Source organism: Pongo abelii, chromosome 16 (genome assembly GCF_028885655.2).
Source record: "Pongo abelii isolate AG06213 chromosome 16, NHGRI_mPonAbe1-v2.0_pri, whole genome shotgun sequence".
NCBI classification, from domain to species: domain Eukaryota; kingdom Metazoa; phylum Chordata; class Mammalia; order Primates; family Hominidae; genus Pongo; species Pongo abelii.
In genome coordinates this window covers 103,270,088-103,285,194 of record NC_072001.2, presented here as the reverse complement: position 1 = coordinate 103,285,194, position 15,107 = coordinate 103,270,088, and the positions used below count along the sequence as shown (strand labels likewise).

Below are 15,107 nucleotides of genomic sequence, written 5' to 3'. Positions count from 1 at the left end.
TAGGGGTGTTAGAGCCGGGATAGGGGGTGTTAGAGCAGGGATAGGGGGTGTTAGAGCAGGGATAGGGGGTGTTAGAGCAGGGATAGGGGGTGTTAGAGCAGGGATGGGGTGTTAGAGCAGGGATAGGGGTGTTAGAGCAGGGATAGGGGTGTTAGAGCAGGGATAGGGGGTGTTAGAGCAGGGATAGGGGGTGTTAGAGCAGGGATAGGGGTGTTAGAGCAGGGATAGGGGGTGTTGGAGCAGGGATGGGGGTGTTAGAGCCGGGATGGGAGGACTAGAGCTGGGATAGAGGTGTTAGTGCTGGGATATGGGCAGAGGCCCTGGAGGGAGTTTGAGGCAGGGGTGGAGTATGCCCGGTCTTCTGCTTCTCAGGGGTACTCAGCTTGGGGGTAAACGTCTGGGGCTTATTTTTAGGAAGCCATAATAGTAATTTTCTTTCCTCGCCTGTTCTGCCCTCATCGTGATTAGCATTTTTTTAACCCAGCCTCCAAAAAGCATGTGTGAATGCCAAACCCAGCTCTCAGTTGCTGAGCAGCAGCTTCAGGCACTGCTGGATCCAGGGGCTTAAAATGATGTCACAGGAGAAACGGTTTCTCTCCGCACTGGCACTCCTGCCTGTCCTCTCTGTGGGCATCTTCCTGCGGGCTGGTAGATCCAGGCTCACATCCAGTCTCTGGGAATCCCTGTGGGAAGAAAGCTGCCTTTTCCTAAGGTGAACAAAAGTCCCCCTGTTTGGGGTTGGGTGATGGGCCTGTGCCTGGAACTGTGGGGTCCAATCCCAAGTTACGGGAGGAAAAGCATGTTCCCAGGAGAGACCCTGGGTACCATTGTTTAAAGGGAGAAACAGATGCCGTGTGATGGGCACAGTGGGTGTTCACAGAAGCAACGAACCAGGGACAAGCCTGGGGATCCAGCTCAGGGCAGCCAGTGTTGGAGTCTGTCACTGGCAGGGCGTGGATATGGGACTCAGCCGGTCCGTGCCGGTGGCCCAGCAAGGAGGAGAGCAGCTGCCTGGCTTCCCTCTGGTCTTTGTGAGAGAAATGGGTGCTACGGAGCAGGCCCTGGTGTGAATGTGGTCAGCACACAGCTTCAAAGAAATCATTTGCTCATCTCTGACTCCTTTGTATAGGGCACCTCCGCATGCTTGGGTGTCCTCTATCCTCACAGTGAGCCCCCTTCCTCCTTCCCACCCTCTGAGGCCACTCTCCATCTCTTGCCTCCTTTTCCCAGCCAAACCTCTGAAAAGTGGAAAAAACTTCACCTTCCACTTGCTTCTCCGTACGGGGTGCTGTGCCTTCCTGCCTCCATCACCCCACCCAGAACTGATCTTAGCAGTCCTGGCCTCTGAGGGTCAGGAACGAGCGTCCTGCCTCACACACTGCAGGCAGCCGCACACCGCTGAGCCACACACTGCGGGCGGCGTTGTCTCCTCTCCCTGTCTTACACGCTCAGCTGAAAGCGGGCTTATCCCAGGAAGCCTTCCCCATCTGCCCCATCCCACAACATTCCGGGGCCCCGGAGGCACCCTGCCGTAAAGCTTGTGAAATTGTCTTATGTTCATCTTTTCTCTGTCTCCCTTTCAAACTGTGAGCTCCCTGGGAGCAAGAGCTGTGTCTGTCTTTAGCCTCCAGTGAGGAGGCCCTCAAAATAGGCTGAGGGACTGGCAGGGTATATCTTCTGTTCCCCCACCTTATGCTTTCTGAGGTGTTTCTTCAAGCAGAAGTCCCCAGACCCCAGGTTGTGGACCAGCAGTAGTCCATGGTCTGTTAGGAGCCAGGCTGCACAGCAGGAGGTGAGTGCCCTGTGAGTGAGCATGACTGCCTGAGCTGCGCCTCCCGTCAGATCAGAAGCGGGGCATTAGATTCTCATAGGAGTGCAAACCCTATTGTGAATGGCACGTGCAAGGGATCAAGGTTGTGCGTGCCTTATGAGAATCTAATGGCTGATGATCTGAGGTAGAAAGTTTCATCCCAAAACCATCCCCCGCCACCCCACTTCCCCCAACCCCCTGGTCTGTGGAAAAATTGCCTTCCACGAAACCAGTCCCTAGTCCCAAAAACCAGTCCTGGGGACTGCTGTCTTAAAGGACTCTCACCCCTTGGTTTTTTCTATCTGCTCCTTCCCACCAGCCCACACTGGATCCTAAAACCAAATGGACACATGCATATGCAAGAGACAATTTTCTAAACCTGCAGAGAGCTTGAAAGAATGACGAACGTCCATGCACCCTTTGCCTACATTCACTAATAGTTAATATAACCAAGTATATATTTGCATTATTAGCTCACTAGAAGCATTGGAAATCCTTGAAATCAGTCACTGTTGTAAGGGTGTATAGAATATGAAACCCTGTAACAGAGCCTGGAATTTGTCCTTTTTGAAAACAGGCCTTACCTTTTCACATTTCAGCATTAGTCATAAAAATCTATAGACTGATGCTATAACCTGAAGAAATGGGAATTGAAAGTTGTCAGAGTGATAAGTGCAATAGGGTTGGTCTGTTGGATTCAGGTCTCCACTCTACAACTGAATAGCTTTGTGAGTTTGGGCAAGGTACTTCTCTCTGCCCCCATTGCCTCACCCATGAAGTGATGACAATAATTCAGAGGGTTGTTGAGAAGATCAAATGGGTTAGAGCATATGAAAGAGCCAACCTAGAGAATATGCCCCTTAAATGGCAGTTTGCAGATGGTGGCAGAAGAAGAGAAAAAGGAGAGGAAACTGGGCGTCCCAACATTCTCACCTCCTTCTCATAGCCAGGACCGTTCAGTTGTGGGTTGGATTTCTTGAAGGGAAACAGATTCGGCTCCAAGTGGTAGGGCTTTCTCTTTCCTAAGCTGTCCCTGGAGTCCTATAATCCTCAGCCTCTCATAGCCACCCTGGATACGAGACCCCACTGGAAGCCACTCTGCTGGAAAGTTCCTAGAAGCGAGGAACCTGTTTCTCTTGGCAGTCCCTCTAACACGAGAAGCCCTGAGCCTGCATCTGTGTGTTTGCCGGGAGCGAGCAGTGGGACCATAATGTCCTGGAGATGGGAACTGAGGCCAGTGACTACCCAGCCACCCTCTGTTGCTTGTGGCCTGCCCCAGCCTGGGGCTGATGAATTCAGCAGTAACCAAAACCCCTTTTGGGTTTCAACTCTCATTTTCCAAAATCAGTATTAAATGTGGGCATTTTATTTCTGGCCTCAGTAAGCAGAGAACAGTGAATGCAGCACAATCTGATTTCATTGATTATGGACTGAGTAGGGTCCCAAGGAGATATATGTAGATCAGTTTGGGGTGTCAGTGGGGCTCCAGTTGCGTGTGCAGGGAGTGTGGGCATAGGACTGAGGGTGCCCTGGAGTTCCCATTTTGAGAAATGACAGACTTACTATCACCTCTTGTCATCTGCCGCCTTCTCCTAAAATGCCAGAATAGGTTTTAGTTTGTTGGGATTTTTTTTTTTCCTAAATAACAACAGCAACAACAAAATAGGATGTCACTGCAGGGTGCTGTCCTCATGAGAACCACATGGTCTTCACCCCTAAGTGGGAAGACACAAGAAAAGTCCTGGTGAGCGCCTCAGAAAATAGTAAATACGTGGCTTGTGTGGAAAACTAAGTTTCTGCTTACGGCCAGTCAGCAGCATGTTGATTCTCAGCCTCTCCTGACACAGGCTGTCCCTGGTAGAGATGTGGGTGAGCAAACATGAGAACCTAAAGCCCACAGAGCTAGGGTATGAGAGTGCCTCTCCCCTGCTATGCTCAGCCCCCAACCACCGCTCGTCCACAGCTGCCAAGTGTGACCACCACATCTGTGGGTGGCTAGGGTTTCCAAACATTCATACTTAATAGAGTAATGGTTGTTGACTGAAGGGACGTCCACTTTAGTAATGGGGGGATATCAAATCCTTAAGAGGTGCTGGAGATGGGCTGCTCTCCTTCTAGAGCCCCAGGTAGGTAATAGGAAAGGGAACTGATGAGTTTGCTAAAGCAACAAAACCTGGTTTGTAGCCTAGGACACATCAAAATGGAATGAATTAATCAGGCAGAAAACCATCTGCTGGGTACATTTAGTGAAATGAGATCAGACCGTGGTCGTCTCCGTTCCCTGCCCCTCTACCCCTAACCCTAGCCATCTGAGTTGGTTTCGAGACAGGAGCCCAGGCTGGAAGGTGCCCATCAATCCCACAGCTCTCCTTGGGGATCCTAAGGGTCTGCATCTCCGTGCTCCCTGCGATCCAGGCTTTTGTTCTCAATACACAGAGCACTCCCCTTCTCTCACTTCAGGCCTCATTCCTTCCCCCTGTGGAAGGGAGACCTCTACCCCACTCAGGGGCCACAGATTCCTTTTAAAGACAGGCTGGATCCCCCCACCCCCAGCCCCTTGATTCTTCGGTCTTCAATTTGCTTTCTAGCTCTCAAAGACTCCGGTAAGGGATCCATCAACAGTGACTGGAAGATAGAGCTCCCCGGAGAGTTCCAGATTGCAGGCACAACTGTTCGCTATGTGAGAAGGGGGCTGTGGGAGAAGATTTCTGCCAAGGGACCAACCAAACTACCGTTGCACTTGATGGTAACTTGCTGGGCTTCCACACTTGTCTTAGGGGGCGTGGCTCCGAGAGGTCTACTAGGTTACTTTCCAGTTTACTTCTTCCTGGGACCTTGGGGGCAGAAAATGCATTCAGCTTCCAGGGGTTTACGAGGTCCCCTGCTGCTCAGTCCTCTCCCCTCTCTGGGTCCTTTCTTTTCCAGTCCCTTGCATGACCTGCTTCAGAATTCTCTCATTGCTTCCCCTGGCTCTTCCCTGGCCGAGCTCCTGTCTTTTTCAAAAGGAGCTGCCTCAAAGAAGGAAATGCTTAGCCACGTGGATGGCAGCCAGGGAGACTTGGCCTCATTAAGCAGACAGCCCCACTCCAAGTCTGCTTTTGCATCAGTTGGTGAGATGCATAGATCTGCCCTCATAGAGAGTATATCATTACCTTTTGGAAATGAACTATGACTCCAGGTCCCAACTAGAATCCCTCAGATTTCACAGACCCAGCTTGCAACAAGCATTTGGGAATCAGGAAGGGGGATCAGATGATGCGGGTGTTCTACTCCCCAGGTGATCTCCAGAAACCTGTGAGCCATTGGGCCAGGCCTGGGTGCATTCGTCTTACCTGTTATCTCAGGGAGGCCTCCTTGCAAGCCACTGAAACATCAGTGATGCCTCCTTTTAAACATGTCAGAGATCTCCAGGGAATGGAGCGCCCTGCTTCCTTCTCAAGATCCAGGAGTTCTCATGGCTAACTTCTGATGGCTCATCATTATTGATTCCGTGTGTCCTTCCAAAAAACAGGATTTGTGGCAGCTTGTGCCCCTGTAATCAAAGCACGCTTTGTCCACAGTGCCTGCCAGAGTCTCTCCATGGAAGTTCTTCTTCCCCGTTAATTTGTGATCTCTGGCAGCCTGTGTTCCAGGTTAGTTGACACCCAAAAGATTTTCTAGCCATTGCCCAGGGAATCTCCTGAGGAGGCTGGCTCTGCCAGGGAGCACTGGCACCCAGGGTGGGCATTGCCCCATAGCGGTGTTAACCCCGTTACAATTTCTGGGGAGACAAAGGCAAGGCAGTTTTCTTGTGCAATCTAAACCATATAGAAATCTGCCAGTGCACCACTCAGCCCGCTGAGTCCACTGCAAATACGTTCCTGCAAGTAGGTTTCTGGGACCCAAGAATGTGTACCTAAGTCATTTATCTGGGATAAGATTGTTTCCTAGTCACAGTCAGAACAGATCCTCCTGTTCTGAGTTAAAAGCAGTTATTCAGAGGGACTAAGAGAGGAGGCAAAACATAAAACCTGTACTGAAACTTCACCTGTTAGCATGAGAATTTGCTTTCTCTAGCAAACACCAGTGTGAGTGTATTTCCCTTTTCACCAAAAGCCTTTGTAAACTGAGCAAGTTGTTAGCCCGTTAAAGCGAAGTACCCAGCCTGGATTCGTTCAGACCAGGATGAACAAAACTCGGAGAAAGCAACTACTACCGTAACTGAAGTTTCAGCCCTCGCTTAATATTGATGGCTTTTCTTTCAAAATGTGATTGTCACTTCAAGATTTTAAAGTGCCCCTTTGCCTCTATACAGAAAGCCATGGTCCCCAAACTGGGGTGTACACATTGTTTGCAGAATCAGTAGCACCCAGAGAATCATGGGGACCTGCATTTGAAACCAATTACACACACACACACTATACGTGGCTACAAAATCGCTTTCATATGAATTCTCAATTCATCAGTCTTATTCTCATACTGAGATGATAAAGATCTCTTTCTAAGACTAGTTTGGTTTTTGGTGGTTTTTTTTTTCCTAACTGGAGGCATTTTTCCAAATGTGTTATGGCAGGTCTCTCTGGTGGAGCTGTGGATGTTGATGAAGTTAGATTTGCTCTTAGCACTGCAGCCCAACCCCACAACTCAGCCTTGGAGGCTGAGAGATGGCTGGAGGGAAATGGCTCCCATTGTCTGGTACACTTTGACCTTGTCTGCCCCAAGTCAAGTCAGGTGGGCCATGCACACCCTCCCCTTAGTGCCTGCTGGCCCATTCTCTTGGACTTCTCAGGCTGGAAGTAAACCTGCTAGTTACTTAGACCCAGGGGCACTCACTGCTTCCAGGCTTAGCTTGAAGACTCATTATCCACAAACAAGCCATGTTAAGCTCCTACAAGAGGGCTTGTTTGGCACCATTATGTCTAGAGAAATAAAGCTGATCATGCACCTGCTGGCTTTGTAAGGCTTGTCACATGCCGTTCTAAACCCATCTATTCTGTAGATTCTTGCTGACTAGGATTTCAGATCCGAGGTCTCCAAGCTGTATGATAGTTTCCCACAAAACATGATAGACCCCTCCCTCTACCTCCACTGCACTCCCGGCTTGAAGCCTTGAGTCTGGCTCCTGCCATCCTTTCGTACAGTCATCATCCTGGCTCCCATGGCAGCAGAGGACTCTTGCATCCTTGAACCCCAAACTGATGCCCCCGAAAGTCCTCTGGCAGTGAGCTGCATTTTGCCCTTGAGCTTGCCTTTCCCCTGACTCTCTGGACCAACTGACACAGCAGTGATTGATGATGGGGAGTGAAGGAAGATGTTCATTTCCAAAGAAGTAGAGTCACCCCAATTGCTCTGATGTCTTTCTAGGTAAAAGTTTGTCTGTGTCTTTCCTGTCTGCCAGGGCAGCTTTGTGGGTGAGCATGCAGGAATGTAGACTGTTCTCTGCGTGACGCAGCTCTCCATGAAAAGTGCAGTGAGAGGTTTCAGAGTCACTTATCCTAAAGCTCCTGGTCTAAGCTGGTCTCTCTCTTGGGTAGGAAAGAACAGAACTCCCTCACGATGGTTTGCATTCAGCCTACTCCCAAGCTGAGTCCCTGAGGAATCCAGGGCTGAGATGAAGGAGCACCCTCAGTGAAACCTGTTTTCAGCCCCAGAAAAGAGCTGGTTACCCCTCACAAATAAACAGCCGCAGTGTGCCTGTGTGTGCAGATTCGGCAATCCCACGGGCCTTTGTTCCTTTTCAAAATGGCCTTTTGTTTTGCGGCTGATCCAGGTGTTGTTATTTCACGACCAAGATTATGGAATTCATTATGAATACACTGTTCCTGTAAACCACACTGCAGAAAATCAAAGCGAACCAGAAAAACCGCAGGACTCTTTGTTCATCTGGACCCACAGCGGCTGGGAAGGGTGCAGTGTGCAGTGCGGAGGAGGTGAGTGGCCGTGGTCCGTGGCCTGTTGGGTGTGGGGTTTTGCTGAAGGAAGGAGAAAGGCATCTGTGGCCAGCACACAGAGTGTGAGAAATCTGCAACCTGTAGTTCCACGGGAATTTAACCGTATCCCACCGAAAATCTCTCTGCAGAATACTTGGGCAGAGTCTTCCCGACTCCCACACTAGGGTGATGCCCATACCTCTGCTTTGCCTGGGGCCCAGGGCCCCACAGCTCTGACCTGTGGGTGAAGCGGGGTTTGGCTGATGTATGATTACATCTCGGGTGTGACAGGTGGACCCTGGGAATAAACAGAATAGACCTTCAACTGCTGCCACTTGTTGGAGGGACACCAGAGCATGTCTCTGTCCACTCCTAAATTCCCTTCCCTCTTGGCCACAGCCACCTCACTCCAGGATACAATGGAAAGAAAAAGTCCTGCAAGTTGGGTGAAACATTCTGAGCATGAGTCCTGACTGCACAACTTCTTGCTTGACCTCAGCAAATGACTTCCTCTCTCTACCCCATGTTTCCTCACCTTTAAAATAGGATGGTTGTCTCTCCTGCCCACTGCAGGGTCCACAGGGTGAGCCAAAGAGCCTGTCGTACAGCAAGAATCAATATGACCAAAAGGCATTGTGTTTATTGTTGTGTCATCAAGAGGGGGAACTAGGAAGCCATTCTGAACTCTGAGTACAGTGCTGTTTGTCACCCTAGCAGGGCACATAGAAGGGTCATGGGAGATGGAACACAGGGTGGGTGGATTTTAGTGGACACAGAGTTGGGACAGAAGGTTGACCTGGACTCTGGTAGGGCAACCCAGAGAGTTGGATGACGGAGTGGAACCCCGGGCATAGCCCCCGCCATCCCTAGTCCTGAGCACCTATTGACTGCTTGGATAACTTTTGTTAGATGTCCAATATGTAAAGCATTGCTTACCATTTAAGGGATTCATCCCATTTTTCATGGGTAGGAGTTATAGACACACAGAAATTTCTTCCTGGGCATCTTGGCCAACCACCCTCACTGTCTGTGCTTAGCCTATTCCTGCAACAGCACTGCGGCAGTTGGCATAGCCTCCGGATACCACCATCAGCCCTGCATCCTGCACTCTGCACCTCTCCCCGGGGGGCCTTCTCCCCCTCAGCCCTTAGCTGCCGCTTGTGCCAATGGCCTTTCAACCTCCAAATCCAGCTAACACATCTACCTCTGATTCCAGCCAGGTTTTCCTCTTGGGCAACTTGTTGCAGACTAAGCATAGCGCACATGGAACAGTTAGCAGGCTCTCCTGGGGTCAGGGGCAGGCTGTTCTGTTGCTGTTGACTTGGTGGCAATCCTTTTATGACACTGATGACTTCCAGCTTCCTAACACAGTGGTCAGACCTGCCACCAAAGCTGAAAGCAATTCCGGGCTTTCTGTACTCACACAAGGCTGCCATGTGGGGCAGCAGGAACTGGCGGTAGAGTTCAGGTCTTCATGATTTCGAGTCATCCCTACATGACAAATTGCCCAGGACACAGACCCAGCAGGGAGCCCAGGATCCAAATAGTTGTGCTTGACTCCCTATTAATCTTTTATTGTCACTCTTCCCAAATAATAATAATGACAGCAATAGAGCTAAGATGAAGTGTGAGCCACCTGCCACGTTCTGTTCTATGGACACCATATATATTTGTTTATTTTAATCATCACTGAGGCACCCTCAGGCACAGGGAAGTTAAGCAAACCAGGCTGCTTGAGGAAACTGAGACGCAGAAGCATGGTGGCCAACTGTTGACACTATGGCCGCTGTGATGCTATTTGTGATAGACCCAAGACTTGAACCCAGACAGCCTGGCTCCAAGGGCCACCCTCCTAACTCCCAATCACTCAGTCTGCCTGTCAAAGGCATGGCCATGCAATGTTCAGGGTGCTCTGGGAACACCCATAAGAAGGGCTACATCCAATTGGGATAATAGATTAGCAAAGCTTCCCAAGAGCAGGTGGGGGCTCAGCCATAAGTACCAGCTGGCTGGCTAGACAAGTCAGAATGGCTCTGGAATACCTGTCTAGAGGATGCAGGTCTGCATGTCTTCCAGACCAGACTCCTCGTCTCCCACTTCTCCCCAGCAAGCAGGAGGTCTGTAATAGGTAGCCAGACTCTGCTGAGGGCTGATATGCAGGTCTTTAATTGAGATCAGATCTCCATAGACTTTAAACATCAAACAAGCAGATAAAAAGATGAGCAATCTTTGGAAATCAAAGGCCCAAATCAATGAACCCCAAGCTGTCCAAGGACACTGCTGATCTGAGGTGTTGCTGCTTTCTTATCTTGTTCTAGAATCTTCCAGGGCCCCACTCTGCCTTCTGTGTCTTGTACTCTCCTCCCTATGATTATAGTTCTTCATCTCTAAAAACCCACACGACATTTACAACAGTCACTTTAAATGACCAAGTGACCATCAGCAGCACCCAAACATTCTTTCATGGGCATGCAAGCCCAGCCTTTCCACGTGGGTGCAGCCACAGTCTCTCAGCTCCCTGTGGTTTGGTTTCCAGGGGAGCGCAGAACCATTGTCTCGTGTACACGGATTGTCAACAAGACCACAACTCTGGTGAACGACAGTGACTGCCCTCAAGCAAGCCGCCCAGAGCCCCAGGTCCGAAGGTGCAACTTGCACCCCTGCCAGTCACGGTAAGGAGCTGGGTTCTGTAGCTTGGACCCACCAGAGTCTGGGGTGGCAGCACCATCAATGGTGGGGAGTGATATGCAGTTAATGCCACAGTACTGCTCTATGCTGTGTTCCGTTATTGTTGATGAGTGATTTCTGCTTGCTCAAATTACCAAATTTCCAGCTGCTAAGCCAGAACTCTGATGGAAATACAATCTTCACTGGAAGGCATTGTGTAGGAGACCATTAGTAACATCTCATGGCAAAAATAAAAAAAAAAATGGCCATCACCACACACTTTTAACCATTGGCTTCCCCAAATTACTTTGTCTTGGTGGAGAAGGAAACAAATATTGGAGTCTGAGTGCCCAGGAGAAAGGGTGCACACAGGCTAATGTTGTAGGTGACCTGTTTCAGTGGCTGAAATTCATGCCAATGAGTGTGGATCTTGGTGTTTATTCTTTGGGATCCAACAGAACTTCTGTCCCAGCCCCAGCTTTCATGGCCGTGTTACCCACGTGAACTCTCTTGGGTTTCCAGGAGATGAATTGTGTGAAATGTGTTCATTGGCTAAGCCTCCTCTTTTCGAGTCATTTTAGCGGGACTTTAATGAATCCATTACATTGTGGCATGTCACCCTTTGGCCTTCCGTTCTGCTCTGAATTGCAGTGAATGGTTTTTGCTTTGTGGTTCTGTGTATCATTTAAGGCATGTTGACCTTTTCTAACTAGGCTGCATGTTTAGTATTTCCATTTTCTAGGTTTCTTAACTCAGTTTGTGCCGCTTGCCTAGTACAAGAGCTTCACAACATATTTGGCTTTTGCACCAACCCCCTTTGTTTTGTCAAACTCTTAAAATGTGTTTGAGTGAGAAAGAGAGGAGACAGGAAGGAAAAAAAGAAGGTGAGGCTTGCTGTGATGATTTTCTGTGCTCCTTGCCAAATTAAGAATGAAATTCCACCCTAATGCTGGAGGCCTGGAGGAAGAGCTCATTGCGGGAAATCTGCTTGAGCACCTTGGTATGAGCAGCTGTACCACAAACCTATCGATCAGTCCATCAAGTCATATTCAGGGGCCACAGAAAGGAGGATTTGCCGCTGTAAAGACTCAGCAGTCTACAGGCTATAGCCTCTTCTCTGGAAACTAAAGAGGGTCTGGCCCTGGTGAAGTGATTAGAAAATAGGGTAAGAGACAATGGAGGAGGAGAGGTCAGCATGAGCTCAAGGGCATGATTGAGCAAAAAGGTCTTAGGGCTCCATTCGAGAAGCATGTTTTTATCGGGGAACCTGCCCCCGATAGTCACGTAGGTTCTTTTCTATTTTCCCTAAGCGTCGGCCGGCTTGAGAAATAAAGGGACAGAGTACAAAAGAGAGAAATTTTAAAGCTGGGCGTCTGGGGGAGACGTCACATGTCAGCAGGTTCCGTGATGCCCCCTGAGCCGTAAAACCAGCAAGTTTTTATTAGGGATTTTCAAAAGGGGAGGGAGTGTGCAAATAGGTGTGGGTCACAGACATCACGACTTCACAAGGTAATAGAATATCACAAGGCAAGTGGAGGCGGGGCAAGATCACAGGACCACAGGACCGGGGCGAAAAATTGCTAATGAAGTTTAAGGCACCATTGTCATTGATAATGTCTTATCAGGAGATAGGGTTTGAGAGCAACCAGTCTGACCAAAATTTATTAGGCGGGAATTTCCTCGTCCTGATAAGCCTGGGAGTGCTATGGGAGACTGGGGCTCATTTCATCCCTACTGTCTCAACCATAGAAGACGGCCACACCCAAGGGGGCCATTTTAGAGGCCTCCCCTCAGGGGCACATTCTCTTTCTCAGGGATGTGCCTTGCTGAGAAAAAGAATTCAGTGATATTTCCTCCCATTTGCTTTTGAAAGAAGAGAAATATGGCTCTGTTCCACCTAGCTCACCGGCGGTCAGAGTTTAAGGATATCTCTCTTGTTCCCTGAACATTGCTGTTATCCTGTTCTTTTTTCAAGGTGCCCAGATTTCATGTTGTTCAAACACACATGCTCTACAAACAATTTGTGCAGTTAACGCAATCATCACAGGGTCCTGAGGCGATATACATCCTCCTCAGCTTACGAGATGACAGGATTAAAAGATTAAAGTAAAGACAGGCATAGGAAATCGCAAGGGTATTGATTGGGGAAGTGATAAGTGTCCATGAAATCTTCACAATTTATGTTTAGAGATTACAGTAAAGACAGGCATAAGAAATTATAAAAGTATTTATTTGGGGAACTAATAAATGTCCATGAAATCTTCACAATTCACATTCTTCTGCCACGGCTTCAGCCGGTCCCTCCGTTCAGGGTTCCTGACTTCCCACGACATGTTTTAAAATCAGTTCTGTTTTCAAACTATTTTACACCCAAGTCTTTTTAAAATTATGCACAGAAACCAGTAAAATGAAACAGATGAAATAAGAACTGCTACCACTGAATTGAGACACACACACGATGTCGCAGAGTGGGCCAGTCTACTCTGCCTTTTCCACCTCTCACAGTAGGCCCTGGCTCCTCTGTGGAACTCCAGGGATAAGGTTTAAAAATCAAGGATTCTGCTTCCTGTAACGATAGAGTAGCTTATATTGGACCAGCCCTCCTGCAGATAACAATTACAAACTCTGGAGACAGTATAAAAAAAAATTGTTTAAAAGCTAGAAAGCAGCCTGGGCGAGGGGGCACACACCTGTAATCCCAGCACTTTGGGAGGCAAAGGCGGGCAGATCACTTGAGGTCAAGAGTTCGATCGAGATCAGCCTGGCCAACATAATGAAACCCTGTCTCTACTAAAAATACAAAAATTAGCTGCGTATGGTGGCAGATGCCTGTAGTCTCAGCTACTCAGGAGGCTGAGGCAGGAGAATTGCTTGAACCTGGGAGGTGGAGGTTGCGGTGAGCTGAGATCGCACCACTGCACTCCGGCCTTGGTGACAGAGTGAGACTCCATCTCAAAAATTAATTAATTAGAATTTCTCAGGAGGAGCCAAGATGGCCGAATAGGAACAGCTCCGGTCTACAGCTCCCAGCGTGAGCGACGCAGAAGATGGGTGATTTCTGCATTTCCATCTGAGGTACCGTGTTCATCTCACTAGGGAGTGCCAGACAGTGGGCGCAGGTCAGTGGGTGAGTGCACCGTGCGCCAGCCGAAGCAGGGGCGAGGTATTGCCTCACTCGGGAAGTGCAAGGGGTCAGGGAGTTCCCTTTCCAGGGGTGACAGATGGCACCTGGAAAATCGGGCCACTCCCACCCGAATACTGCGCTTTTCCAACGGGCTTAGGAAACAGTGCCCCAGGAGATTATAGCCCGCACCTGGCTCAGAGGGTCCTACGCCCACAGAGTCTCGCTGATTGCTAGCACAGCAGTCTGAGATCAAACAGCAAGTCGGCAGCGAGGCTGGGGGAGGGGCGCCCGCCATTGCCCAGGCTCGCTTAGGTAAACAAAGCAGCCTGGAAGCTTGAACTGGGTGGAGCCCACCACAGCTCAAGGAGGCCTGCCTGCCTCTGTAGGCTCCACCTCTGGGGGCAGGGCACAGACAAACAAAAAGACAGCAGTAACCTCTGCAGACTTAAATGTCCCTGTCTGACAGCTTTGAGGAGAGCAGTGGTTCTCCCAGCACACAGCTGGAGATCTGAGAACGGGCAGACTGCCTCCTCAAGTGGGTCCCTGACCCCTGACCCCCGACCCCGAGCAGCCTAACTGGGAGGCACCCCCCAGCAGGGGCAGACTGACACCTCACACGGCCGGCCAGGTACTCCAACAGACCTGCAGCTGAAGGTCCTGTCTGTTAGAAGGAAAACTAACAGAAAGGACATCCACACCAAAAACCCATCTGTACATCACCATCATCAAAGACCAAAAGTAGATAAAACCACAAAGATGGGGAAAAAACAGAGCAGAAAAACTGGAAACTCTAAAAAGCAGAGTACCTCTCCTCCTCCAAAGGAACGCAGTTCCTCACCAGCAACGGAACAAAGCTGGACGGAGAATGACTTTGACGAGCTGAGAGAAGAAGGCTTCAGACGATCAAATTACTCCGAGCTACGGGAGGATATTCAAACCAAAGTCAAAGAAGTTGAAAACCTTGAAAAAAATTTAGAAGAATGTATAACTAGAATAACCAATACAGAGAAGTGCTTAAAGGAGCTGATGGAGCTGAAAACCAAGGCTCGAGAACTACGTGAAGAATGCAGAAGCCTCAGGAGCCAATGCAATCAAATGGAAGAAAGGGTGTCAGCCCTGGAAGATGAAATGAATAAAATGAAGCGAGAAGGGAAGTTTAGAGAAAAAAGAATAAAAAGAAATGAGCAAAGCCTCCAAGAAATATGGGACTATGTGAAAAGACCAAATCTACGTCTGATTGGTGTACCTGAAAGTGACGGGGAGAATGGAAACAAGTTGGAAAACACTCTGCAGGATATTATCCAGGAGAACTTCCCCAACCTAGCAAGGCAGGCCAACATTCAGATTCAGGAAGTACAGAGAACGCCACAAAGATACTCCTCGAGAAGAGCAACTCCAAGACACATAATTGTCAGATTCACCAAAGATGAAATGAAGGAAAAAATGTTAAGGGCAGCCAGAGAGAAAGGTCGGGTTACCATCAAAGGGAAGCCCATCAGAGTAACAGCAGATCTCTTAGCAGAAACCCTACAAGCCAGAAGAGAGTGGGGGCCAATATTCAACATTCTTAAAGAAAAGAATTTTCAAACCAGAATTT

General features: G+C 49.1%; 1 protein-coding gene across 3 annotated transcripts in view; it reads left to right on the top strand.

Annotated features, from left to right (window-relative positions):
• The window catches only part of ADAMTS17 (ADAM metallopeptidase with thrombospondin type 1 motif 17), a 367,718-nt gene that overhangs the window by 277,208 nt on the left and 75,403 nt on the right, over positions 1-15,107 (top strand). For all 3 annotated transcript variants that reach the window (XM_024232909.3, XM_063716750.1, XM_063716751.1), the window contains 3 exons: positions 4,399-4,556; positions 7,560-7,719; positions 10,256-10,391. In XM_024232909.3, the coding sequence (XP_024088677.2) occupies positions 4,399-4,556; positions 7,560-7,719; positions 10,256-10,391 (454 nt within the window). The remainder of the gene's footprint in view (positions 1-4,398; positions 4,557-7,559; positions 7,720-10,255; positions 10,392-15,107) is intronic.